At 39.0% G+C, this 27,940-nt stretch overlaps 1 protein-coding gene across 1 annotated transcript in view; it reads left to right on the forward strand.

Moving 5' to 3' along the window:
• The window catches only part of EYS (eyes shut homolog), a gene marked incomplete at both ends in the record, with an annotated part of 718,966 nt that overhangs the window by 202,702 nt on the left and 488,324 nt on the right, over positions 1-27,940 (forward strand). The window contains one exon of the mRNA XM_084285295.1: positions 25,589-25,848. Coding sequence (XP_084141421.1) covers positions 25,589-25,848 — 260 coding nt within the window. The remainder of the gene's footprint in view (positions 1-25,588; positions 25,849-27,940) is intronic.

Below are 27,940 nucleotides of genomic sequence, written 5' to 3' on the forward strand. Positions count from 1 at the left end.
GCTTTGCAGTGGGATCTGGAGATGCTGGATCGATGGGCTGAGTCCAGTCACAGGACACTCAACAAGGCTAAGTGCCAGGTCCTGCACTTGGGTTGTAACAGCCCCATGCAGTGTTACAGGCTTGGGAAAGAGTGGCTGGGAAGTTGCCCAGCAGACAAGGACCTGGGCAGCTGGCTGAGCATGAGCCATCAGTGTGCCCAGGTGGGCAAGAAGGCCAGTGGCATCCTGGCCTGTGTCAGAAGTGGTGTGGCCAGCAGGTCTGGGGAAGGGATTGTCCCCTTGTATGTGGCACTAGTGAGACCATGCCTCAAGTACTGTGCTTAATTTTGGGCCCCTCACTGGGAGAAGAACTTTGAGGTGCTTGAGTGTGTGCAGGGAAGATCCATGAAGCTGGTGAAGGGACTAAAGGAGAAAGAGTTATGAGGCATGGCTGAGGGATTTTGGGTTGTTTAGTCTGGGGAAGCGAAGGCTGAGGAGAGACCTCATGACTCCCTACAACTACCTGAAAGGAGATTGCAGTGAGGATTCTGTTGGTCTGTTTCCTCATTTGAGGAATAAGGGATAGGATGCAAGGACATGACCTCAAGATGTACCAAGAGAGGCTTAGAGTGGGCATTACAAAGAATTTATTTGTGAACAGGGTGGCCAAGCATTGTAACGTGCTGCTCAGGGAAGTGGTGGAGTCCCCATCCCAGGAGGTATTTAAGAGATGTGTGGACAGGGCACTAAGGGACATGGTTTAGTGATGGGACTTGTAAGTCAAGTTGATGGTTAGATTTGATGATCCTGAAGGTCTTCTGAAACCTGCATAGTTCTATGACTGTCATACCCTTTTAACAATCACTAGACATGAGAAAAATTACCTTTAATCAGCAGTTCAATCAATCTACTAGTTACTTTTTTAATCCCCTTCTAAACAGAGCCTTACTCCTGTTTTATAGTTTCTGTAAGTTTTTTCAATATAAAACTTACGAGTAGTTTCAGAATGTTATTTGTATGCCCCTAAATTCTAGGAGCAAGCTTCTCTTATTCAGAGAAGATTGATGCTAAAACCCTGTTTCCCACCAACTCTTACAAAGATGAAATTTGCTGAATGCCAGAATCTCCTTTAACTACGGGCAATAAGTACCTTAAGCACTTGGAAGAAATTACTGATTATGTGCAGAAGTATTGCCAATATATAAATGTTCTTCTTTTAGACCCTTTTGTTGCTTTTCATGTTCTGTTTTAGTTCTCCTATTACCCCTCAGACTTCAGTTGAAATACTGGAGCCTGAAACAACTGAGATACAGTTGTTTTGTAACGGGTCTTTTGAGTTACTTCTGAACATCAAGGTGTTATAGTCTTGTTTGCAGCGTTTCTTCAACTATTACCCATGCAATGATCATCTTCACATTTACTTAGATCATAATGTGTGCCAGTTGACAGATAAGGTAACTGTACTGTCAGCAAGAGTTAATCTCTCCCTTTCCCGTTACTTTCTTAGTCTGTTCACAAATACATCTCTTGCTGTAATTCCCTGCTTTGCCTCTTAGCATTTGAAGCCAAGTCATATTTTCAAAATCAGAAACGAATTTTCATTAGTGTAACTGTTCTTAACTTAAAAAATGGCTTGTTATGTCATTACAAAGTGTTCTGTGTTGTGCATACCATGAGCTTTGATTATAGTATTGTTACAGAAAGGAGCATACTGTTTCATTTTCCCCCTTCTGGAGAGGATTTATTTGGAAAAGTAAAGTTAAAAGCAGCCTCTGCAGTTTCTCAGAACTATGCAAGAACTGAATCAAAGATATCGCAAAGATCCATAACTAAAAGCATGCATATATATGCATTATATTTTTTTAAGATATGTTTATTTTTAAATTAATAGATTTTAAACTATCATGGAATTAAAAAGTAAATTGTGATATTATAATTTGAATGCTGAATTTAGTCTGCCTTCTGTTTTTACTGGCACTGCTATATTCCTTCTTAATTTTTCTTCCCCAGAAGCAGTAAACAGCTTTTCCCACAGATGGGGATCAGCTTGGCATTTAATGGTCCCTGATGCCAAACTCTGGAACACTTTTTTGCAAGCAGCATCTGGCTTCTTAGCTGGCATTTTTTCAGGGTTCTTTGGCGAGCTCTTCCTCTCTAGCTGCTGAGATGTTTCCCAAAACATTTGGCTGTTGTGCTTTTGACATCTTCAGTTGTGACTCATAATTTTATTTTCACCGTAGTACCAAGTTCTGTTCTCTTACATAAAGACATCTTCAAAAGATTTATATGGCCGGCTGGGAGACTTCCTAATGAATTATCTAAAGAAATTTGTGAAAGAGCAAACAAACGTTACCTACAAAGACAGCAAATGTTTTATATTTTTATCTGGTAACACTGCTAACAACTGGAAATATGTAGCGTGCTGTTTGTTTCAATGCAGTGTATGAAATGGACTTTAGGGTTTTCATTGCCTTAGGCAGACAACAAAATATTGCTTTGCTATCTCAGTAGTATGTACTAAAAAAAGTCACTGACATTTTGCAGCCTTTGGGGTAAATTTTGGCTGTTATTCAGCAGTTTTCAGAAAGGATAGTTGCATTTTTATTTAAAATCCTAACCATATAAAGTTTCATGTGAAATCAATATTGAAACATGAAAATACACCAAGCCAGCTCATCAGCTTTCCATCTTGAACAGTAGTGTTGTTCCTCCTGGTATATTAAATCACTGGGAGATGTGTTTTAAATAAATGTTTTATAATACCTTTTGGTTACGGACACCCAAGGAGTCATGAAATGATCATTTTGTTGAATGTGGGTTAAATGGAGGGAGCACAAAACACTTTCTAAAATAATGAAGTAACTGTGAGTGCATGAGATGTGCTAAGTTACCCATATTAATCATACCTGTGGGTTTAAAAATTACAAAATACGTATTTTAAAAAAGTTTCCAAAATAACATACAAATACATGAGTGCATCAAACAGATGAAGCAGTTCGCACAGCAGTTTCTGGGCTATAATTTGAGATATGCTAGATTTTCTGTGGACTGGTAGGAACTCTTTAAGGAGCTTCAGGGTTCCTGCAGCTTGTGTAAGGAATGGCTACAGGAAGCTGTGACTGATAGCAAACTGTGACAGCTGCTCACAAGCTTGTTGTCAACTTTTTGAACAAAGGGGGCTTTTAGACTTATGTTTCCAGCTGACTCATTAGGGAGAGTCTAGCACCCTTTCAGGAAGTGCAGGAGGGCATGAAGTTAACTACCAGGCCTGGAGCACAGCCACCAGAGGCTGCAGTTAGTGAAGCAGGGGGCCAGACACGGACATTGCTTAGCAATGGTTCTGCAGGGTGCAATCCCCAACCACCCACTGGAGCAACTATCCCAGCATATCAGAGACCTCAGAACAGACTGAGCTTCCAAAGCAGGATGCTGTTCTCTGCAGCCCCAAGCTGGAAGATGTCTGACACCTCTTCTGGAGGCAGGGGTCAGGGTACAGTGTCCTTGCCTGCAGGAGGTGCATGTGGACTGGAGGATCTGTGCTTCCAAGTAAATGTGCTGCAGGAGGCAGTCAGCAGCAGACTGCACAGCTTCAGAGGTAATGAGAAGAGCAACATCTTCTCCAAGGCACTGCAGATACCAGAACCTGAACTCATAAGCATAGTGAAGGAAGAGCAGGCAGAGTCTGTGTGAGATTGGGAAATACCTCGTGATGGTCTGTGATGATGAAGGCTGGAAGCATGACATTGACATCAGGATAATGTGTCCTGTTTTATCTGAAGCTTTGCAGCCATGGAATAGGTTCAGAGACTTGGTAGCAGAGGAGGGACTGGAAATTTTGTCCAGTGAAGCATCTGAATGAGCTGAAGCTGAGCCACAAAACAGCACTGGGAAGGAAGGACGGGTGGTGGTACCAAGAGATTCCCTACTGCAGGAACCTGATAGGATAAAAGTTGCTGAGGAAATCTGAGCCCACTCCTGATTATCTTCAAAAGGTCTGGTTGCTTGGTAAAGGTTCTTGAGGATTGGAAGAAAGCCTGAAAATGGAAGTGTGCCATGGAATAGGAAAAAGAAAAAGGCAGAAAAAGGAAGGCCAGAAATGGAATGTGTCACTGCTACTTTCAAAAAAAAAAAAAAGCAAGAAGTATTTGGGAAACTGTGGAGCAGTCAGCTTCACCCCAGTCTGTTGGAGTAAGCAATTCTGGAAACCATTTCTACATACATGATTTATAAGAAGGTGATCAGGAGCATAGATTAACAAAGGGGAAAGCATGCCTGGCCAACCTGATATAATTCAATGAGATGAATTGTCAATGGGGAATCCTGTCAGTGTGTGTAAGTACTGCAGGGGAGGGGGCAGGTAAAGAAGCCAGAGCCAGATGCTTCTCAGTGGTGCTTCTCTGCGAAAGGACAAGTGATGGGCACAAACTGAAATATAGCAGAGTTTGTCTAAATAGGAAAAGCAGTAAGGGTGATCGAACAAGTTGCCTAGAGAGGTTTTGGAGTGTCCATCATTGCAGATGCTTAAAACTCAATTGGATGAGGGTCCTGAGCAGCCTGTTCTAGTTGACTGTTTTGTTGTACTAGACAATCTCCAAAGGTCCCTTCCTGCCCCAGAGATTTTGTGCATTTCTTTCTGCAGTCATCTGGATTTTCCATCAGTTTAAATATGTAGAGCACATTCCAAAATAGTTTTGGGACAAGTAGGTGACTTTAACAGTAAAATCAAGTATACATAAATTAACATGAGTTATTCTACACTTTAGATTTCCTTTAAATTCAGTCTAGTCCTATGTTTAATGCATGTGAAATAATGTGGAATTTCCTATGTGCAGTTCCTCAGTGCTGGTATGGGTATGTATTCAGGATTCTGACACTTTAAAATAGCAAGTGCCATATACATCCATAGGTAGGATGTTCATTATACAAGGAATGATGGAAGACTGGACCAAATACATAAGTGATACTAATTCAACAATATCTGGTCACATTTGTATGGAAACATTTAAAAGACAAACATGAAACAAAGAGCTAAGGAGAGCAGAATGATTGAACTGTGCTTCTGTTGAGATTGATTTATCCTATGGTGGATGAAGTGAGAATGCAGGAGAAAATAAAGATACAAACTTCCCCTTGTTTCTTCTCCCCCACATAATGAGGTGGGAAGGAGATCACAGTATCTGTAATTACAGGGTGGCTCAACCTGTAACACGTTTGGAAAAAAAGTACTGAGTCATAGTGGTTCTGAAAGCTGGTTCATGGTGTTTCCTGTACTGGCAGAGTGTGGAGAAGGAATGGAGTGACTGTGCTTTCACATTTGAGGAAAAGCTTAGGGTAAATTGTTAAAGCAGAGGGAGGTAGCTTTTGTTTTTCTGTCCTGAAATCTTAGTTTTCTTAATTTCAAGGTTAGTTTGAACTACTGAAGAGAAAATCCACAGAAAAGTGGACACGTGCAACTGTAAAATCAGAATTATTTCGGCTGTAAAAGACCTCCAACATCACCAGGTCTGCCCATACCCCTACCACTAACATCACCCACTAAAACATGTCCCTAAGCACCACATCCAACCTTTCCTTAAACACCCCCAGGGATGGTGACTCCACCACCTCCCTGGGCAGCCCCTTTTGCTCAACCAGTTTTGCCCAACCACTTTTTCTGAGAAGTTTCTCCTAATCAGCACCATCTCCCACAGCAATGTAGACCATTTGTTGAGCCATGTAAGATGGATGAATTGGAGAAGACTGCTTCTTAGATCTGTGGTAAGGATGAGCCAAATGATGCTGGGTGTACTCGGTATCTGCCTCCTTTGCCACAAAGGGGCCTCCCATGATGCCAGCTGCCACCTACTGTGATGTCACCTGAGTGGTGACCTCTGGCCCCCACCCTATAGAAAGGGCTGCCCCGTGTCTGGCAACATCTTGCCAAGCTTCTCGCTCCTGCAGCTCAAGGCAACTTGGAGTAGCTAGGGTGCAGAGAAATCAGGCAGGAACTGCCAGCCTTTGAGTGGTGCACTGCAAAAGTCAAAGGATGGATGTAATGTTCTGCCTGGGATGGAAGGGGAAGTCTCAAGAACTGGATGACCTCAGTGGCCACCCCCCTCTGTAAGTGTCCAAGGCTAGATGAAACAATGCAGCTGGGGAGGAAGAGGAAGTCCACTGAAGGACTGGGTGACCTTGATGGCCAACCTCCCTGTAAGCATCAAAAGGTGGATGATGCAGAAATGGAACTGGACCCACTGACAAAGTTTTTGCGGACCATCAGGGCGTGGGTTGACATGAACAAAATGCTGGCAAATTAGGACAGATAGCCACCACCGGTGTTGGCGCAAAGCATCAGAGTTCAGCCTGAGAACAACGTCCAGGCCACAGGCAGACACCCACCAACCAAGTTGGTACAGACCACTGTGGTGAGGGGTGAGGTCGATGTCCAGCCCAGGAACAAGCACCCATGAAGAAATGGGGGCAGACCATCAAGGCACAGCTTGAGGATGATACTCAGCCGGGGAAGGATTGGGGGAATGACTGTGCATTTACCACAGGTGGGAAGTGGGAGTACATTAGTGCAGCTGACTCCTGCTTGCCTTCTGCTTGCCACAAATAAAAGACCTGTTATGTTTTAAACACATTTTTCATCATGTATCCTGAAGTCCTATCCACATGTTAATTGATGCTTGTTTATGTTGCAAGGCTATTGAAGTCTTCTACTAGTGCAGGGAAGATCAAGAGTGAGAGCCAAAGGAGAAATTTACGAAGTCACTTCCAAAGACCAGCTTTAAAACCATATAAGCATTCAGTGAGCAGTCTCAAGTATGTTGCAGGTGAATTAAGTGCTCTGGTACCACTGGTAGACATAGAAATGCTTTGCATCTAATCACAGAATGACTTGGGTTGGAATGGACTTCAAAGATCATCTAGTTCGAACCCCTGTCATAGGCAAGGATGCCACCCACTAGATTAGGTTGGCCAGTACCCCCTCTGACCTGGACTTGAACAATTCTAGGGATGGGGCATTCACATCTTCTCTGGGCAAACTGTTCCATTGCCTCTCTACCCTTAGAGTGAAGAATCTCTTCCAAATGTGTAATCTAAATCCATCCTCTTCTGGTTTATGAGTCTTCCCCCTTGTCCTATCATTACCTTCCCAAGTAAAGAGTCCCTCTCCATCATTTTTGTAAGAACCTTTAAGTATTGAAAGGCTGCATTGAGGCTTCCACAGAGCCTTCTTCAAGCTGAACGTTCCCAGCTCTCTCAGCCTTCCTTCACAGGAGAGGTGCTCCAGCCCTCTGATCATCTTTATAGGTCTCCTTTGAATGCAGTCCCAACAAGTTCACATCTTTTTGTTGAGTCTTTCAGACTCAAGAGCTGAACACAGTTCTCCAGGTTGGGCTTTGTGAGAGCGAATAAGAGGGGGACAATCAGCTTGCATGCATTGCTGGCTAATGTCGAGCCTTTCATCCACCAGAAGCCCCAAGTCCTTCTCCCCAGGGCTGCTCTCAATGAGTGCTCCTAGTCTGTCCTCAGGTCTGGAACTGCCCTGACGCAGGAGCAGCACCTTGCACTTGGACTTGTTGAGTCTCATTAGGTTCCCACGGGGCCGTTTCTCCAGCCTGTCCAGGTCCCTTTGAATTTCATCTATTCCTTCTTTGGTATCAACTGCACCAATCAGCTTGGTGTCATCTGCAAACTTGGTGAGGATGCACTCAATCCCACCATTTATGTCATTAATAAAGACGTTGAAACACACTGACAAAACTGACCCCTGTGGGACACCACTTGTCATCAGCCTCTACCTGGATGTGAGAACCATTGACCAGTACTCTGGGTGTGGCCATCAAGGCAATTCCTTATCCACTTAATGGACCACACTTCGAATCTTTCCAATTTAGAGATTAGGATATCGTGTGGGACCATGTATTCATCTAAGTATGAAGAAAGATTAGAGAGGGGAGTCAGGTAGGTTTCCAGAGGTGTAAGAACTGATTCTGCAGGAGTTTGCCAAAAACTGGATTCGAAAACTTCAGGGAGTTCCTTTTTTTCTTTTTTTTCTTTCTTTCTTTCTTTTTTTTTTTTTTTTTTAAACTGTTCAACAAATTAATTTAGAATTTGCTCAGAGGCATCAAGGTAAAGGAGGCAGAGGTTTGGAGAAACACCTTGGACTATCTTAGCGTATTCTTGATTTTTTTTTTTAGGTTTGATGATAAGAATACTGGATGAAAGAGTGAATAAATCTTAAGGGGGTCATAGGAGAGAGAGTGGGTGCTCATAATGTGATACGGCCAAATAAATAAAAATGATTGAACAAAGCCTTAATTGACTGCAGTGCAAATGACAGCAGGTATCATTGCTTCTTTCACGTTTTATTTTTCTATAGACTACTTACATGCTCTCTTTAAGGATTAAACTATAACTTTTATTTTCTGACTGATACTCAGTGGAAGTCATCCCTCCATCATGTTACATAGTAATGATACCAATATGAAAATACAATGACTTTTTTTTTTTTTTTTTTTCCATTCTGTGACTGCTGTTCTGGGGAATAACAAAAATGCTGCTACCACAAAAATACTCTGAGTGAGGGAGTGAGAATTAAAACTACACTGGATAGAAATAAGAGAGGCAATGAACAGAAGAATACAGCAGAAGGAGTTTTCAAGAGAGACTTCAGTACCTTGTTATTTGTAATCCAATCCTGTTAAAATGCTCACCTGTTGCATGTAAACTCAGTTTTGTTTGTTGTTTTGCTGTCTTCATTTAACAGTTCTCTAAAAGCATGTTGCCTTTTATTTTTTAGAAAACTTCAGTAAAATAGGAAATTTAAACAAAAAACGATGCTGACACAAAAAATGGCTTATTAGAAATGAATGGGAAAATGATCTGTTATTGTTAGCTGCAAATCAGATGTTTCATGCATTGGTAGTGTCTAGTGCATGGAGAAAGGAGCAAAATTTAGAAAGGATTATGGGCATTGCTGCTGACATACATTGTTGAACCATGCAGAATGGATAATAAGCAGTTCCACATTAAAGGAGAGAACATAGATCACCATTCTCTTTAGTATGAAATCTGTTTTTTTCCTTTAACAACCCTTTTTTTAAAGGAAAATTTAATAAAATCTACTTGTTAGAACAGACTTGACGGTTTCATAGGTATCGTTGATTTTATCTTGTTTCTTAATGCAATTTTAAAGCAGTTAAGAACAAAAAAAATTCTTAATTGAATTGTGTCAGTTTTAATGCCAAGGCTTAATGGAACCCGTATTTATTTTGTAGTGGAATAACTTTACAGCCAAAACAAAAAAAGGCAAGATTTCATCTTAAATTACAAGACTTTTTTATCTTCTGAATTAGAGAGAGATTTATTGAGATAACAACCATAGTTTTGTTTTACTGAGAATATTAGTTATTACAAGGCTGTTTTGCAGCATTTACTCTGTTTTGTGAGATTGGGGGAGGGATGAAACTTTGGCTGTATTTTAGTTATGTGAAGCAATTCAGTAGTGAAATATTATCTAGCTCATACAGTATTGATTTCAATCAGTGGTGCTCAAATACTTTAGATGAGTAGATTATATTTCTGTTTTCAGGTCACTGGGGTGAAGAAGATAACGGGAAAAATAATTTTGCAAGAGTATTTACAGCATACGATATAGTCTAGCATATGTAAAACTGGCATTATATGGCCTACAGCTGATGGAGAAAAAAGTTTTCTCTGTTTAAGAAGTGATAAAAGAAGTATCAGACATTTCTTTAAACAATTGTTTTTTTTGTGCACTAGCAATTACGCACTTAAAGAGAGGAGTATAATTATGTGCTTAGAAAATGTATGCTTGGAAAAATGAAGTACTCAAGTAAAGCAGTTACGTCTTTGAAACAAATGATTATATATGATAGAACAATATGAAATGTATGCACATGTATAAACTAAGAAATGGTTCTAGTAGAAGTAAATTGTACACGATGCATAATTAGAAAATCGGCATTGTCTCCTCCACTACTACTTTCTACAGGTAATTGAATTTTCATTAATAGTCATCTTGGTTTTGCCTGGGATTTAAACTCTTTTGTTCTGTTAGATCAATAGAAGTATTATAGGAAAACTTATTTAGACTGCAATTACAGATAGTACGCTATTTAGAGGTCCTCTATAAAGCTACGCTCACTACAACAAGCAGACTAATGCAGGATCTGTAATTACCATGTTTACTTCCACCAAATGCTAGTTTGGATGTGTGGAAAAAAAATCTACCACAGTGAAAAGAAGCCTTTATCTTTGAAGGTCACAAGAAGAGAAAAGGGAGCACAAATATAAAAGTCACACCTCTCCATGAGCATCCTTAAGTATTGTTATGCATGTCTCTTGGTTTGTTCATTGTGTATCGGGAAGGGGCAGTCATAAAATTTTCATAGGTTTGCTCTATTGAAATAACTCAGTGAGACAGCCTGAGTAGAAAGCTGGATTGTTTATATTGCAGTAGATATCAAAGATAGATAAAGGCATAACTGACTCTCAGAGACCAATTGAAAATCATTTTTGTTGTTTGCTTTCATAGTTTTATATCAGAACAATAATATTTTTAAGGAAAAAAACAATTTTTGAAAGTCTAGTTACCAGGACATGGCAAAATGAGTTTTGTTTTGTAACAGCCTGTAGTAGGGAAATCTGTGCCACATCTACTGACTGCAGCATTTGAGCAACATACATGTGTATATGTATCTATACCTATGTATACTCACACATTATATATATTTTATATATTTGAACATATATATATATGAACAGAACGTATTTGAAATAACTGAGTTAAAAATGCTTACTTTCGCTCTTTTGCTAATGTTTATGTGTTTAGAAGTTGTACCACTACTTTATAAAATATTTCATTTTCATAGTCTTTATTTCAAAATTGTCCTTAGGAAAACTTAAGTAAGGTTTATTTTAGGTAATCTTTGGTAAATGTAGTTGTGCCAAAATGGAATCTTACTGCCTCAACTCTTGTTTGAAAGTTACAATCATACAGGATTAGATGAATAATAAGAGATCATAATTTGACTATTTTTTTTGATATTTTGGTAATTGATAATTGGATAATTTAGCTTAGATCATTAATCAAAATGAAATTTACTAAAATAGCTTTTCTTATCCTAATAAAAGTGTCTTCTAAATTCTTTAAACCACCAGTATTGGTGACAAACTCGGGAGCCTTTCCAAGTGTTTTTTCATATAGGCTACTTTGCAACTCTGAGTTTATAATGTTGAAATTAGCATTGTGTGTTGTTCACATGCTAAATGACTCACCACATGAACTTTGAATATTTAGCTACTAATGAGTTTTGAAGATACTTGATTAGTGCTATTAAAATGCATAAACATGGGTATTATACTGTTAAGCGTTGTCCTGATGGATTCTGTAGAAATGCCACAGCTGTCCTCGGTTATCAAGGCACCTAATGCTTTTACAGGCACCTAATTGATTCCCAATGATGTATCATGATGTATCCCAATGTATTCTATATTTGGAATTTTGGGGCAATAAAAGAACATAAGTCATTTGAGACATGTTCCCTTATGCCATTGCTTTCATTCCTGGAATTGATAGTGCCTTGCTGTCAGACTGAGCAAAGATGGTATATCACAAAAGAAACCATCTTGGAGCTTGAGTAGACCCTCAGTAGAGAACAGGAGACAATCCTTGAAGTGACTGGAAAAAACAGGCATTGAACACTGAAAAAAAGCTGATAAAGACATCTTGCTTAAATGGCACAAGTGTATTTAGAGTTCAGAAACAGAAACATGGGGAAGGGACATGTTTTTTTGTCTCATCAGTATAAATCATTCAAATTGTTATGCAGAGGTAATTTGCATAGATGTTTGAATTGCTGTACATTATGTTCAGTTATTAATTTTTCATGTCAAATTTTCTAAATATCTCAGTAACCTATCTTCAGGGTAATATTCAGTATCACTGTTACTTCATAAACCTTCAAGTTGCAGCATGCCATTTACCACTTAATGTTGTTGTGCTATTATTGCTAATAAGGATTAGCAATTGTAATTAACTCGGTCTTCCTTTGTTGCCCGTGGTAAAAAGAACAGACCAAGGAAGATCTCTTTTACTCCCCTGGAGAAAAAGGTACCTCATGCTGTCAGCACTCTACCTGAGGAGTTAATGTTTCATTTTGGTACTCAGTGCCATCTCTGTACACTAGGTGAAAAGCTTTGAGGTCAGTTGGCAGACCTGCTGTTGCATTGCTAAATGTTCCCAGTCTAAATGCCACTCCTGCAGAGGGGCTCTTTCCTGCTCTCAGGTGACAACTTGTATTTTTTCAGTGTAGCATGCTTCTTCCTTTTATGTGTGCTAAAACACAGTAAGTTACCTGTAACTGAGAAAATATCAGAGGAACATTAGACTGAAAAGAGGCATTGAGATAATTTCCAGAATCAAATAGATGCCTTATGCTGAAGGCTAGCAGAAAGTAAGAGATTTCTAAGCTGGAAATGGAGCTGAAGATAACAATTTCAATAGGTGCAGCAATAAACTGGGTACTGCCAGGTTTTTCATCAAATGCTGGTGTGCATTTGATATGATTATGATGGAGGAGCATAAGCAAGCAGGCAGCAAGGGACATGAAAGCCTTTTGTTCTGGAATCCTTCAAAGACGGAGAGTTTTCCAGATAGCTGATTTTTACAATATGTGAGCTCTAATGTTACATAACGTGAGCTTCTTGGCTACCGCATAGCAACTGATGCCCTCTGGTTCTTGAAGGAGTGAAATAGTATTTGTGCCTTCTCTGCCAAGGTGAATCAGTACCATCCAAGATGCTGGAGGTAGATGCTCTACTTATTGTTCACTGTAACATCTATGTACTGATGCTGTGTTTTTGCAAAGAGGTTTTTGCTCTGGCAGACTTGGTCTGACTCAAGTTATTTTGTTGTTATAAAGATTGTTGTTGCAGTGCAGGATGAAGGACATAAAGGCAAAGAATGTAGCTCTTCTTTCTTTTACCATTTTGTCAGGAACAAAACAGGTCTTTGAAGCTTGAAGTAATAAATGATGTTACTCAGAAGTGCAGCTTCATATGCCAGAATGCATAGACAACACGCATGGGGTCCACAGTAATTCAGAGAACTAGCATTGCAGCTCAGAAAATTAATTTTATATACTTAACATGAATTCAGTCCGATCTTTCTACTCTGTATTGTGTGCTAACTACCTAAGCTGCATTCCAAAGTCTTCACCTGACTGTGATGCACTTCCGATGTAGCTCAGAGACTGTAGGAGATGGAAGTTCCATTTTTTTTCTTAAGGGACGGCTTGGTAACTTTTAATAATTTTTTAAAAGATCTTGAACCCATTAAGTGGTTCCAAATCTGTAGAGCAAATGGGGGGGGGGGGGGGGCAATGCCCTAAAAACCATTATTTTTCCTTTTTTTTTTTTTTTTTTTTTTCAGTTTCATTACATTCCTGCTACATCTAAAATGTGTTTCAGGAAGTGAGGCTGGAGGCATTTTAGTAATTTTCTGTTCGGTCATGATCTATAATTAAGACTGATGTCAAGCCATACTGTATTTACTGGTACCAGGCCATATGACATAAATGACAGTAATAATGCTCAGTTTTACTTGTATTTTTATGTCTTAATTAAAAGTATTCAACGTTTGCACTCCTTGAAACACATTCTTTCTAATTAGACTGTTCTCTACTGTCAGTTCTGCTGGTAACTTTTCACTATTGTAACAATTTCCAACTGAAACATAATTTAATTTCATTTGGTTTTGTAAATAGGAATATTTGTTGCAAAAATATTTCCCAAGATAAATAGCTTGATTGATACATGGAGGAACTACGTATACTATGTATCTGTGGTCCAGTAGACTGGAAGCTGCATCCAATCCAAAGGTGTAAGATTTGTCTTGTATTTTGATACGTGGAAAATGAAAAAAAGAGGATTTTTAATTTTCAAATTTAGCTTCATTAAAAAAATTGGGAGTTGAAAGTTGAAAGATCATTTTTAAGACATAATTGCTTCCTAAAACAAAAATCTGTGCATTACAGTTGAAGTAGAGTTTCAAGTAAAAGGTTGACATACAGCTTGCTGTCTCCTTGAGCAGAGTGTTACATTGTGATTGCCTGAACTCATTGCTTTAAGTAGAGGAGGATTAAGGAAGAAATATCTGGAAAACAAGCGAATACAACTTGATCTATTTGTTCCTCTGAAACATTTTTTTCCTTGTGTCATATCACTGAATACCCAGAATATTAGGAATAAATTTTTATCTATTGTTACCAAAAGAAATAATGTGAGCAGAGGATTATGGGAGCCAAAGAACACAGAAGAAAGAAAATACATCCTAAAAAAATATAGAAAGGACAAGGATAAAAAGGCTGAAGCAATTAAGCTGGAAGGGAATGAAAACTATCTAAGCCCTCTGAAGTTTTTCTGTACACATCAAACATTCAAAAGGCACACTTATATACTATTACAGTAGCAGAAACATAATCTTTTTATCTCTCTTTCCAGCAGTTTACCTCCCAAATCCTTTTCCTCCAGTTCCGGGTCAATATCCACTTTATTTCCAGCTTTGAGAACAAGCATGAAGGAGTTCAGCATACTTTATTTGCAGATTTTATTTATTTATTTGTATTGTACTTCATGTTTTCTGTGTAAAGGGGTTAATCCTTCTGATTTCTAATTCAGAAACCTATAAGCAGAAAAAAGATATTTCAAACTGTCTTCTGAATGAGAAAATACAAATATCTTCAGCATGCATCAGGAATACATTTTGAAATTACAGGTCTAGCTTTTGAAAACTGTAAAAAACAAGGAGAAATCAAGCAGTTGTTACAGAGCTTTCTGTTTCTGATATGCTTTGAATACAATAAATATTAGAAGTTACACGTCTCATGTAGTTGTTTTATTCCTGCTTTTTTTAGACAGCCATCATCTTTGTGTCATGCTCAGCAATACAAAGACTAAATAAACGCATTTATTATGGTTATAATTAGTAAAATTATAAAAGTTGTTATCCATATTGGGGAAAAAAATCATTATCAGTTCTGTGAGAAATTTGTGTAAGTCTGTATTGGGCTGCCTTTAGTGGAGGAATATATTCCTCTGCCTCTCAAATACCATGGATTTGTGGCACGTCAAACTGAAGAAGATAGCATAGTTTATAAAAACAACGTATAATTCAGTTTTCAAAAGTACCTGAATTATTTAAACTGCTACACACTGTTTGTAAATCTGAGGAAAGCAGTTTGGTCTTGGTCTAGACATCCTTTGTGTATCTGAGATATCCTAAGTTCACAAGCTGCTTCCTACGTAGCCATAGAAGATAAACAGGCAGAGACTCTTCTGTGTTTTATGTTAGATTTATACCTACTTTTCTGCCTCACAGATTGTCTCCATTTGTGCCACACTGTGGAGGCCTGGCCTTTGGCCTCTGTTCCCCCTTCTGTGTCATCCCAGCATGGACTGGGATGTCCAGAACAGGCAGTGCTAAGGCTTAGTTTCTGTTGCATAGGTACAGCCAGTGAGACTATAATGTACCCATCCCCATTTATCATTTTTTAAATTGGACTAAGATGTTGATTTGCACAGGGAGGTGCAGTTTTGTTATGATTCTAGTATGAAAGGCACTCAAACACTGTCATGTATTGCTCAGAATGTCCTAGGTTGGAGATAAGGCCATAAGGAAAGAGAAGTTAGTACATATAATTAGAGGTTCCATCATGTGCTGGGAACCCCAAGCTGTTCAGCATCAAATGGACCTCCAGTCTCCAGTCAGAGCACGGTGTGCCATGTGTGCAGAACCAGTCTATGGAAAGGCTAGCCTAGTTTGGTGACTCAGGTTCCTACAGGATTTTTTTACATGGAGACAACCTTATTCATCATTTGTACTGCCAAATAGGATGTCCACATGAGAACTTGTTACTGCAGTCTTACATGAAGAAAGGCAAGGCCACAGCTGGTGCAGCCTCATGTACTGGACTTCTGTATTACACTTAACCAGCAAAGTTTGCCTTGTGGTCTGGAGATAAATAAAGCACAATGCAGGCCAGAAGGCAGAGCTCTAGGTGCTGTGTAGCACAGCACAGAACACACCAACTCAGCTTAACTGTTACTTCAATCACTGATACCTTGGATGTGCAATGGTATTCCAGTCAGAATTACTGCACATCTTTGCAGTGGTGTGCTACATGTCTTTTGGTGGGATTCTTGAAATTTTCTCTCATGAGGTATAACATCAGTTGTAGAATTGTAAAACTTGGATTAGTTTCCTACTGCCTAAACAACTCAGAGTGCTCAGTGTTGCTCACATTTCCACTGAACGCCAGTGGATTATCACCAGCAATATGTGGTTCCTTATAGATGATGGCACTGACTACTGGGATTAAACCCTAGTTTGTATTAATTCAGTGCTTTGTATTTGCTGTTGGTGAATAAATAATACAAAACGGTAATTGAGTTATATCAATAGTTTGAAAGTATACAAAATAAATAATAGATTGTTTTGCAAGTAGTAGTGTTAACTTAGGAAACACATTTACTTGCATAGTGTTCAACAGCCTTCGTACAGTACGGGCCTAGAGAAAGAGTGAAAGTTGTTTCAGCCAGTTTGACCAAGTATCTTAGGCCATACTTGGTGTAAATTTTATTGCAGAGTTCTTTTACAGATGAATTATATATCCGAGGTAGAGTAGCAGCAAGTATTTACAGTGCATTGTATTTACAGTTCATGCACTGTATCATCTTATTATTGCATATATTTTACGTTCCATGATGGAAACTTGTCAGAAGCCTGGAACTGTGAGGTGCACAATGAAGAGTTAATCTGTTGTTACCTGGTACTACTCCCCAGGTATTTTACATATTCCTTCATAGTACCTGGTTCAAGTTCAACTTGAAGAGTGCAGGTGGTGCCTTGGCTTCCCATAAGCTGACATCTACATTTGTTATATTTAGAAATTTTAGATGTATATGTTCCAGAGGTAACAGTTCTATTTTCCTTAATTTCAGTTTCCCATCATTATTCTAACAACCAAAAAAGGCAAATAGAATCTTTTATAATTTAATTGCTGAATTGATATTCACCTATCAATTTCATGAAAGACAAATTTCTCTTCACTCACCTATTGATTAATCCTTTGGAAAGAGGTGAGAGGGGAAGAGGTGGTATTTCTTCTTACGTGGCCACTTTCTTGCTGTATACCTTTACACAGTTTGGAAAGATATTTATTGCTTGGTTGTGACACACATTAGGGAATTGAAGGTATTGGCGAATCAGAACCATTGGGTAATGGATGAGCTCATATGGATGAGCTTCTTGACTGTTTTTTCCTTTTTTTAATCTTTTTATGCCCTGAACTTCACCGCTGAAAAAATAAATCAAACCAAGCTATTGTTTATTTCACTGCTAATGAAACTTCCATTGCCAGATTGACAGCCTGAAGGAGCTGAACTATTTTATTGACTAACAAAGGAATGGTAGTTTAATACCGCTTTCTTCCCTGAATTGAGAAGATGAAAGGTCAGTCACTATGCTCAGACTGATAATTCAGTTTACAAACAGCGGTGATGACTAATGGCATTGCAATAATGAAGGGATGTCCTAGTATTTCTCAAAGCCTTATGTCTGACCTACTGACATGCTATTGTTGATTGTGACAGTACCTAAACACATCCGGAATTTATCTGAATTGCTATGCAATATGTGTATTTTTACTTTATTTCTGACTTGCGTTCTAACTGAATAACTTACGGGTTTCTCAGGACAAATGCAAGCAAGAAGACAGACCATTCCTAAAATAAAAAATAGTGGTCCCATAAGCTGCGATACCGGCATATTTTCACAGTGCTCAACACTCCTTACAACAGCCAGGTAGACCTTTGAGATAGGTTGTACATTTGCACTGAACCGCATGATTCAGTTCACGTGCCTGAAGTAGAAAGCGTTGGTATGGAAAAGATCTTCCTGTTAACTCACGTAACCAGATGTTTTCTGGCAGGCATTAGAAAAGGGCAACAAGAGCACTGCTCTACCCTGCTCCTCCTATTTATGAAGATATTGTAAAGATTAATATATATTCCATGTTAAAAGTACATTTAAAAACAAAACAGCAAAATAAAAACTAATTACTTTTGCAATACTGAATAGAGTAAGCAACTAGTTTCATAAAAACTGCTAACAACCACTATGTTTTTTCATACTGTGCTGGAGCAGAGTTACAGACTGCTCCATTTTTTAATTTGTCTTTTCCATTTTCTTTCAACCTGGTGCTAATGCTGTGTACCAGTAAAGCCTATGTTGACATTTAAGATGTTTCCTTCTCATGATCTGCAGCTGAGTCCCTACTGAGCCACAGTCTCTCAGGAAGATTCTGGAGGGACTTTGTCCTGCCTCCTTTGAAAGCACTAGAACAATGCTTTTTCATGCATTTCTTTTTCACCAAAACCTGACAGTTTTGCATGTCAGACTGTATGTCATAGAACCACAGAATGTTTTGGGTTGGAAGGGACCTTAAAGATAATCTTGTTCCAACCCCCCTGCCATAAGTAGAGACTCCTCCCACCAGACCAGGTTGCCCAAACCCCCTTCAGCCTGGCCTGAAAACACTTCCAGGGATGGGGCATATACAGCTTCTCTGGGCAGCCTGTTCCAGTGCCTCACCACCCTCAGGCTAAAAAATTTCTTCCTAATATCTAATCTAAACCTACCCTCTTCAAGTTTAAAGGCATTACCTCTTGTCCTATCACTACACTTCCTAACAGAGTCCTTCACCAGCTTTTGTGCAGGCCCCCATTAGGTACTGGAAGGCCACTATAAGGTCTCCCTGGAGCCTTCTCTTCTCTAGGTTGAATATCCTGAACCCCCTCAGCCTATCTTTGTAGGAGAGATGTTCTAGTCTTTGATCATCTTCATGGCCCTTTTCTGAATTAGTTCTAATAGGTCCATGTTCTTGTTGGGCTGGACATGTCGCAGAGCTGAACACAATGCTCCAGGTGGGGTCTCATGAGAGCAGAGGGTGAGAATCACCTGCCTTGACCTGCTGGCCACGCTTCTTTTGATGCAGCCCAGGATGTGGTTGGCTTTCGGGGCTGTGAGCACACATCTCTGGCTCGTTTGTTGTCCACCAAAACCTCCAAGTTGTTCTCCTCAGAGCTGCTCTCAATGCATTTTCCACTCAGGCTGTATTTGTTTGGGATTGCCCCAACCCAGGTATAGGACCTTTTACTAGGTCTTACTTCATGTGGGCCCACTTCTCGAGCCCATCAGAGTCTGCCTGTGTGGCATCCCTTCCCACTAGCGTGTTGATCATACCACTCAGCTTGGTGTCATCCACAAGCTTCCTGAGGGTGCTCTCAACCTAACTGTCCACATGGCTGACAAAGGTACCAGCCCCGCTACCAACCCCTGAGGGACACCACTCCTCACTGGGATCCACCTGGATAGGGAGCCGTTGACTGCAGCTCTTTGAATGCAACCACCCAGCCAATTCTTTGCCCAACAAGTGGTCCACCCATCATATCTGTCTCTCCAATTCAGAGATGAGGATGCTTTATGGGACAGTATCACATGCTTTGCACAAGTCTGGGTAGATAATGTCAGTTGCTCTTCCCCACTGATGAGAAAAGTAAGAGAGCATTTCATACGACTAAAAATAAATTATTTTCTCTAGGAAGTGCAGGGAATGTAGGCAGTAACGATGCTGATTTCTCTTGAGAATTTGAGGAGATGAGATCTGTGTACTATTAAAATATACCAAAAAATGCCTTTTGATTCTCTATGTACCTTCCCACTATAGCATCTTGATTGAAAAAGGCTTTACTTGTATATAAGTAATGCCACTCCCCACACCCATCCATACACCCACATGAGGTTTTGGTGAGCAGAGGCAGGCAAATACTTCTGAAACTGCTGCTACAGTTATGTTTGCTACAGAGCAGGTACCACTTTCCTTCCTGCACGCTGCAGTTGTTTCTGATCACCAATCTAACTCAGCCTTTCCAGACTTTGCTGCAGGGTACCTGAGCATACTGCCTAATTGGAAAGGCCAGGAAGAACCTGCTCCCTGCACAGCAGTGTGGAACAGAAATGCTCCATTATGCAGGGAATACCTAGATAAGAATTTATTGTTAGTCCAGTGAAAGTTTAACAGTCTAATGGTCAAAATTATCTAATGCAAAAAATCTCATATAGGAAAGCCAGCAACTGCCAATGCATTTTCTCTGTGTTATGATCACAATCCCGGTGTCTGGAGGTCTTCGCTAGGAGAAAAAGTCTTAGGTATATGGTTGGGATTTGATTTTCAGTTTTGAGCTGTGTGATTGGGGTTATGTTTAAGTTTCCCTGTAAAAAGCCTGCTTCTTTCTCTTGGGTGGCCAGCTGAAGGCTTGTAGTGCCCCCATCCTTCAGCTCCATGCCCAGAGAGGGCTGCTGTTTTTCAGGCAGTGACTAGCCCCAGAGGGGTCCAAGAGCTGAAGCTCAAGGGGAGGCAGCAGTCAGTGGGCCCCAGCACAGAGTTTAAACGTGAAACCCAGTTCTAGCCAAGGCAATGAATTTAATGTTTTGCAGTGGAGACCGTTAGGAAGAAAGCAGGGTGAGGAGGAATATGGAAATAAGGGTTAAGAGAGGCTCAGGGTAGAATTCAAGGGAGAGGAGGAGAGGTGTGAGAATTTAAGAACGGTTAGGAGTGACATTAGAAGGGAGAACTAGGAGCACCAGAAGAGTGCTGATAAACTCTTAACAGGGCTCTTAGAGGTGAAAGCTGAAGGAGTATGTCAGGTGGGTCATACAGCTGTCTGAGGAACAAAGAGTGTTAAAACTTTCATAGAAGAAGAAAAATGTTTGTGGAGGACAGAGGAGAGAGGAAAACGAATATTTGAAGCTTCGGCGGTGACTGAAAATGTATGTCTGGAGCTTTGTGATGGGTGTTAGTGGATGGTATTCCAGATTCAAAGTCGTGCCTGTATGGAAAGCAAGCTCTCATTTTACTACTTCAGACAATCCAGTAGCCTCTAGCTTACAAGGAATAAATTTGTCAGTGAGCACTGCGGCTTTTCATGCTGTTAGCTGATGTGATTCAGTGCACTAGAGAATACAGACTTGCAGTAAATGGACCATTATTGCATGTGCTGTATAGCTAACAGGCTGACCTAAACTTCACTGAACATCCTGCCCTTTCTGATCAAGATCCTATCAAATAAAAAAGCAGGTGAATGATGGGCACAGTTTATCTGTGGGTTCAGCTCAAGATTTCAGTATCTTTGACTGAACACTAAGGAAAAAACAGTTTTACTGTAGGTGGTTTTTTTGTTCTTTTTTTTTTTTTTTTTTTTTCCCCCCGTCATGCATATAGCATTTTGTTTTCTAGAAGTATCCGTGACAAAGGCAAGTGCTTTGATTGATACTTTTTGAATATGGTACAAAATACAGAGGGCTAAAATGCCAGTTTCTTTTTTTTTTTTTTTTTTCTTGCTGAAAGACATCTGAAAGCAAAAATGGTTCCTTCTGAAATGTGTTTTGCATGGGTATAATCATCTGCATTACCTCTTTTGTCAAGATTTGGCATTTTTCCAGAGCTTCTAGCTGAGGTAGGTAGAAATGAGCACACCAGTGGGTTTTTCTAATTGATAGAAAGCCACTTTAGAATTCTGAGATTCAGAATAGATCGTGGTTCCTGTTGGCATGCTGAAAAGATTGCTTTGCTGCAGAGCGGCTCTTAGTAGGTAACTGATGGAAAGGAAGGGAAAAGATGGAGCTAGGCTCTTCTAAGTGATACCCAGTGACACAAAAAGTGGAAACAAGCTGAAGTAGATGAAATTCCACTTAATCACAATTAAATGCTTTTTTATTGTGAGGGTGGTCAGACACTGGAACATGTTGCCCAGAGTGCTTGTGAACTCTCTCATCCTTGGAGGTACTCAAAACCCAGCTGTGCACAGACCTGAGGAGCTGTAGTTGACCCTTTTTTGAGTGTGAGTCTAGCTCTTCCAACATCATCCATTCTTTGATTTCTAAGACTCCTAATTATGATTTGATTCCTTAAATAAATAGAGAAGACTAGACTAGACTAGAATGGCTCGGTTGGAAAGGACCTTCAAAGATCATTATGTCCAGCTGCCTGAACACTTCAGGGCTAACTAACCGAAAGTTAAAGCACATCAATGAGAGCAGTATTCAAATGGTTTTTAAACACTGACAGGCATGGGCTTCCTTGCTAGGAAGCCTGTTCCAGTGTTTGACGACCTTCACGGTAAAGAAGTGTTTCCTTATATCTAGCCTGAACTTCCCCTGGCACAGCTTTGTGCTGTTCCCTCACATCCCGTCATCAGTTATCAGAGAGCAGAGACCGGTACCTCCCTCTTCACTTCCCCTTCTCAGGAAGTTGCAGAGAGCAGTGAGGTTGCCTCTCAGCATCCTTTTCTCCAGTCTAGACAACCCAAGTGTCCTCAACCTCTCCTCATCTGATGTGCCTTCCAGACCTTTTACTAGCTTTGTTGCCCTCCTCTGGACACTTTCAAGTATCTTGACATCCTTTTCATATTTTTTCATACTACAGTATTCAAGGTGAGGCCTCGCCAATTCTATGTAGTGGTAGAATCACCTCTTTTGACTGTCTTGCTATGTTACATTTAATACACCCCAAAAACTCATAAGGTAGTATGTAAGGCAAGCGATACCGAGATATTTCTCACTGGAATGTGAGAAAGGGAAGGTTTCAAACTAGCGAGAAGCAAATGATTTAATGCTTACAGAGTTGTGGGAACTTTAATATCAGTTTTTTTCCAGGTACTTTTCATGACTACAGCTTGCAATTTTTAGCTTTGAGAAATCTATGGAAAGTCAAAATACTATACTTACAGAAGCTAATCTCTGGGTTAGAAGAATTCTACACGTAAGTCACAATCACAGCACCATGCAGGTATATATTATTGCTTGAGTGAATAATTTAAAGAAAGGAGTCATACATGATTTGATTTTGTAATATCAGGTATTTGAATTTACTTATTTAAAAGGAAGTTTTTAATACAGACTCTGGAGGAAGGCAAGTTATTTATTTATTTTTTTTAATCAAATCTGTTTCTGCTGTAGAATCTGTGTATACTTCCTCTTTCTGAAGATGCTCTAAATTACTCAGATTGATAGAAGTTTGTGCTGTTTAAAATACTGTTTTAATAAGACATCAAGTTATTTTCAACTTTTTTTGCTTTTTCTGTGTCAATTTTTTTCTTAGAACTGATAGTAAAATACAGAGCAGAAAGAGTACAGCAGTGGGATACCACGATTCCTGATGTATTTGGTGGTTTATCTTCTCATAGCTGTTTTTAAAAGTTACACAGGAGTATACAATTAGGGAATGAAAGCATAAGATGTCATTTGCATAATTGCATAACATTTATAAGTCATGTTTTCATAGTTCTGGAAGTACATGATATGCTTTATTGAGTGATTGGCTATGTTTTTATTATAAATTTTGATTTTTTTCACAAATGTCAACATTCTTGAAAAATAAAGGTCTCACAAAAACTTCAGCTTCAGAATTTACAACTTGCTAATGTAGGAATAAAGATAGTAATTTCGTTTGTTCTTAAGAGAAGACGTAGAAAGCATTTTCCAGGTCGCAGTATTTTCTTCCTGATGTTTAGCTTCTTTCCTGCATTGTTTCTTCGTGAATTTAGCAGATGATAGGATTGTGTCGCATGCCCAGAGTAATTTATATCTAAAAGTATACAATACCTTAGGTTTTTAAGTAAATATAAAAATACCACATACTTTGGCTTAAAAATTCTTTTGGACTTTTAGACAGTTTCTCTAATTAAATTCTAAATATACTCCTATTGAATATAGCAGAGAAATCTTCTGAACATTGACAGAAGACCGAGTAATTTCCCAGGTAATAGCAGTTCTTCATACCTGAAGGGGTGTTGATTAGTATGTGCACAGAATGGTTTTTATTTGTATAACTTGCAGTTGTAGTTTGCTTTTAAAAAACTTGGCATAATTTAAACACCAAATATCAGCAAATAAATCTAAAAAAGGTTATAACTTTTCTAAACAGTTCAAGAGTAAACACAAAGTTTGATGCAGAACATCTTTCATATTTACATTTTTCTCTAAAGAGAAAAAGCTATGTGAAAACTTCAATGGTATTTGCTAGCACTCTTAAAACGTTTTATCTGAGTTTAGAAGATGAAAAGGACCTTTAGAAAATGACTTTTTCTTCCCATGCGTAACACATGGTAACCTGATTTTGAATCCCTATTGCTAAGAGTCTAGACTTCCAATTGTAAAGTTTCTTAGTAGTAACTACTTGATGTGGCATAGAAATTGTACCCACAAACCAATCACAGAGAAAATCAACAACTCCAAAGAAAACACTCCCTTTGTTTTTTGTAAAGGGTTCAAGTTCTTTCGTGTGGCAAGCAGTACCCATGCCCTACAGAACAGAGCTACCTAATTCTATTGATTTTGCATTGAATGTCCTATTTATTGTTTAAGAAAAAGTCCTCTCATCAGAGTAGAACTGTCCAGCCATATTTGAATGGTTTAATGCCTGGAAACAACATCAATCAAACCAGGAAAGAGCTGCTGTTAATCTTTCATATTGTCTGTTACACTGCAAAACAGTGGCAAGTAAATGTTGAATTCAGTGCTATCTTCAGTGAAAGTAATAAGGATGTGTACTTTTCAAAGTGCATAGTTTTCATGAATTACAGCAGTTTGTCTCAAAAATATACTAAAAAGGAAATGAAATTAGTGAGAAAACTTTGTAGAACAAGAAGGCTTTAAATAGTGTTTTAACTAAGAAGGGCATTTGCATTCATATTATCTGCCCTTGGACAGATTTCACTTCAACAATTAAATATCCTCAGATCATATTTAAATCTTTAGGCAGTGAGAAGCTGAATCCATTAGGTAGGTATGTAGAAGGTGGAACAGACCTTTTATTGCAGTTAATGATGAAGTTTTCTCTGCAAATTTTGAAATCATCTGCAAACTGTAATCCTTGTTTGAATTTTTAACACCTTGTCATATTCATGTTGGAAATGGAAACAGTTATTTATGTAGTTCATGAAAGTAAATTCTCTACAATCAGATGTAATGTGGGGTTTGGCTCATTTTTTCTCTCCTGTGTTGTCAGTATCATCCCTTCACACAAGCGTACAAAAAAGAAGCATCCTGTAAAAAGGATTCATCTTAAACACTGCAGTACCTGGAGATTTCACACATGAAAAGATGTCTTTCCAATCCTAAATCTTGAAAAACCTTGAATTTCAGATTTGATAATTACTGTTGTTGTTTAACAGCTTAGAAAAGATACCCAGATGCTTCTGTCAGCATTAAATAAACCACTTATAATTCCAGGTGGATAAATCCTGATATTCAGAATAAGTAATTCTGTCTTCACACAAAGAAACTGGTGGAGAAGAACTTAAATATGGCTTGTGTTCATAGTGTAAACTGATGCAATTGGCAAAAAAAAAAATTATGGACAGAAACATTATTGTGTTTTTGTTGTTTATTGTTGTTTGTTTGCTTAATTGAAGTAGTTAGAATTGATTGGGCTAAGTTGTTGGTTTTCATTCTTGTTTTCATTCTCATTTTTTTCAGGTGCTCGTGTACAGCAGGGTGGACAGGGCCAGACTGCAGTGTAGATATAAATGAATGTGATTCTGAACCATGCTTGAATGGAGCCACCTGCTATGAATCTGTTAAGCAGGGACAGTTTGTATGCATTTGTCCTCCATTTTATACTGGTGACTTTTGCCATCAGCGCTTCAGTCCCTGTGAGCTGCCTTACAATCCTTGCATAAACAACTCAACGTGCTTGGCACAAGTCGATGGAAATCCATTGTGCATTTGCAAAACAGGTAAAAACTGCTGTAGTTAATGTTTCCTAATCTTTACTGCAGAGTAGTTGAAAATACATGTTGAATTTAATGCTGTTCTTCAATGAAAGCAACAAGAATGTCTATCTTTCAAAGCACATAAAGCCTTCATGAATTACAGCAGGTTCATCAATTATGATGAAAGACCGGTAATACAGATGTCGGTTTGCCTAATATTAATTTCTTATATTGCAATAGTTATTAAATCTATGGCTGTTCAGATTCCACCATTCAGAATTACTATTTTTGAGTCAATTGTTACAAAAACATAGACAGACATCAGCCTGGCTAGCAGAGCTGGCAGACTAAATTGACAAAACAGGCAGAAATAGACAGAATACATGCATATTGTTAAAAGTACAAAAATTGGACCAAGTTGGAAATGCAGTCTCTTCCTGCTGAGCTGTCAGGAAGGCCTAGGACATCGGGGGAGTAATCTTCCTCTTACTGATGGAAAAAAGCAGACTGCTGTCTGTCTTCCTGTGCAACAAGTAAAATCGCAACAGGCACTTAAAGCTTTCCTGGGCCATGGCTTAAAAAACACAATTTCTCCATCAGTGTACAAGAACTTGTAAGGTGGAATGGAGCAACAGTTTAACTGCAAAACATCTCTATAAAATCTAGCATAAGAATTGAAGAATGCATTAGCTAATTAAAGCTGCAGTGAAAGCACTACTGAATTTGGAATTTAGGTAGGATTTTGAAGTCATTGCTTTTATACATAAAAATGGTGGGGGTATAGGAGTGTATCAAGGGCCAAAGACAGCAAAACAGTAATTTCAGTATACACCACAATAGTATTACTCATCTTGCTGGATTGCAAAGATACAGAGACAAGATGTAGAAGTCATCATTATTTATAGCTTAGGATCTTTATTACTAAGGTTACTGTAAATTACTGAGTTAAAAAAAAGTCATTGTGAAGGTAGGTGAACTGCTCATTGAGTGCTATTATGATATTGAACTTCATGACAACAATAGGAAAAAGCTTTTAATAGTGTGTTTGATTCTGAAGCCTTTTTCAGAAATGATTTGTAAAGAGTTCAAACCTTTTCTATACATCCACCAGAAAAGTCTTTCAAAAGATATTTGTGCATAGTTTCTTAAGAACACAAAAACCTTGCAGCCAAGGTTCTGAAGGAACTTTGAAGGAATCTTCAAGGGTTCTTGAAACTTGCAGCTAGGAATCATAACAAATCTTCAGGGAACTAACGGAAGAGTAAAGTGCATAGCTAACAGATCTTGGAAAGCTGAAAATATCTCAGTATTGAAAAGGGGTAAAAGGCATAATTCATGGAATGAGTTAGTCATACATGCTCAAAAAAAGCAGTCACTTATTAAGGACTATCAAAACAGGAAGTATGGTAAAATATAAAAATCTAATTGAAAGCATTTTATGGAGATAGATTTTCTCAGTTGTCTTCTTATCCTGTTTTTGTCTGCCACGTGCATCACTTTCTCTCCCAATAAGCTTGTCACGATTACGGACTAGATTACAAAGGGTAATCACAACAGACATAGTTGGAATATTCCAAGATACCTGACTTAGTACCAGATGACATATTGATTAAAGAACTTGCATGATATGTAGTTAACAGTCCAGTCATTAGTTGTTCTGACTCTAGTTTATCACGAGTTGCAAAATGCAGCTGTATATGAGAAGAACTAAATGAACAATGTAGTTGTCGTTACAACTTTCATAGAATAAAAAAAGCTATTTAATATTTGTGTCAACTGACTAGACAATTTCATAAATATAGTAAATATGCACTGTATTAACCTTCTGTGGTGATGTTTTGGTAGTGCAGGGGCTGGAGGGGGTGCCTCTGTGAGCAGAGCCCAGCAGCTGCTCCATGTCAGATCAGAGCCAGCTCCCACCGGCTCAAAAAGGGACCTGCTGCTGGCCAGAGCCAAGACAGGGAGCGACAATGGATGGGCCTCTGGGGGAGCAGACTGAAGAAAGGGGAAAAAAAAGCTGCACAACAGAAGCAGGGAGAGAGCAGTGAGAACCAGCCCTGCACATCCCAAGGTCAGTGGAGCAGGAGGGCAGGAGGTGCCCCAGGCACGCAGCAGA

This window comes from Netta rufina, assembly GCF_964035555.1.
Source record: "Netta rufina genome assembly, chromosome: 3".
NCBI lineage: Eukaryota > Metazoa > Chordata > Aves > Anseriformes > Anatidae > Netta > Netta rufina.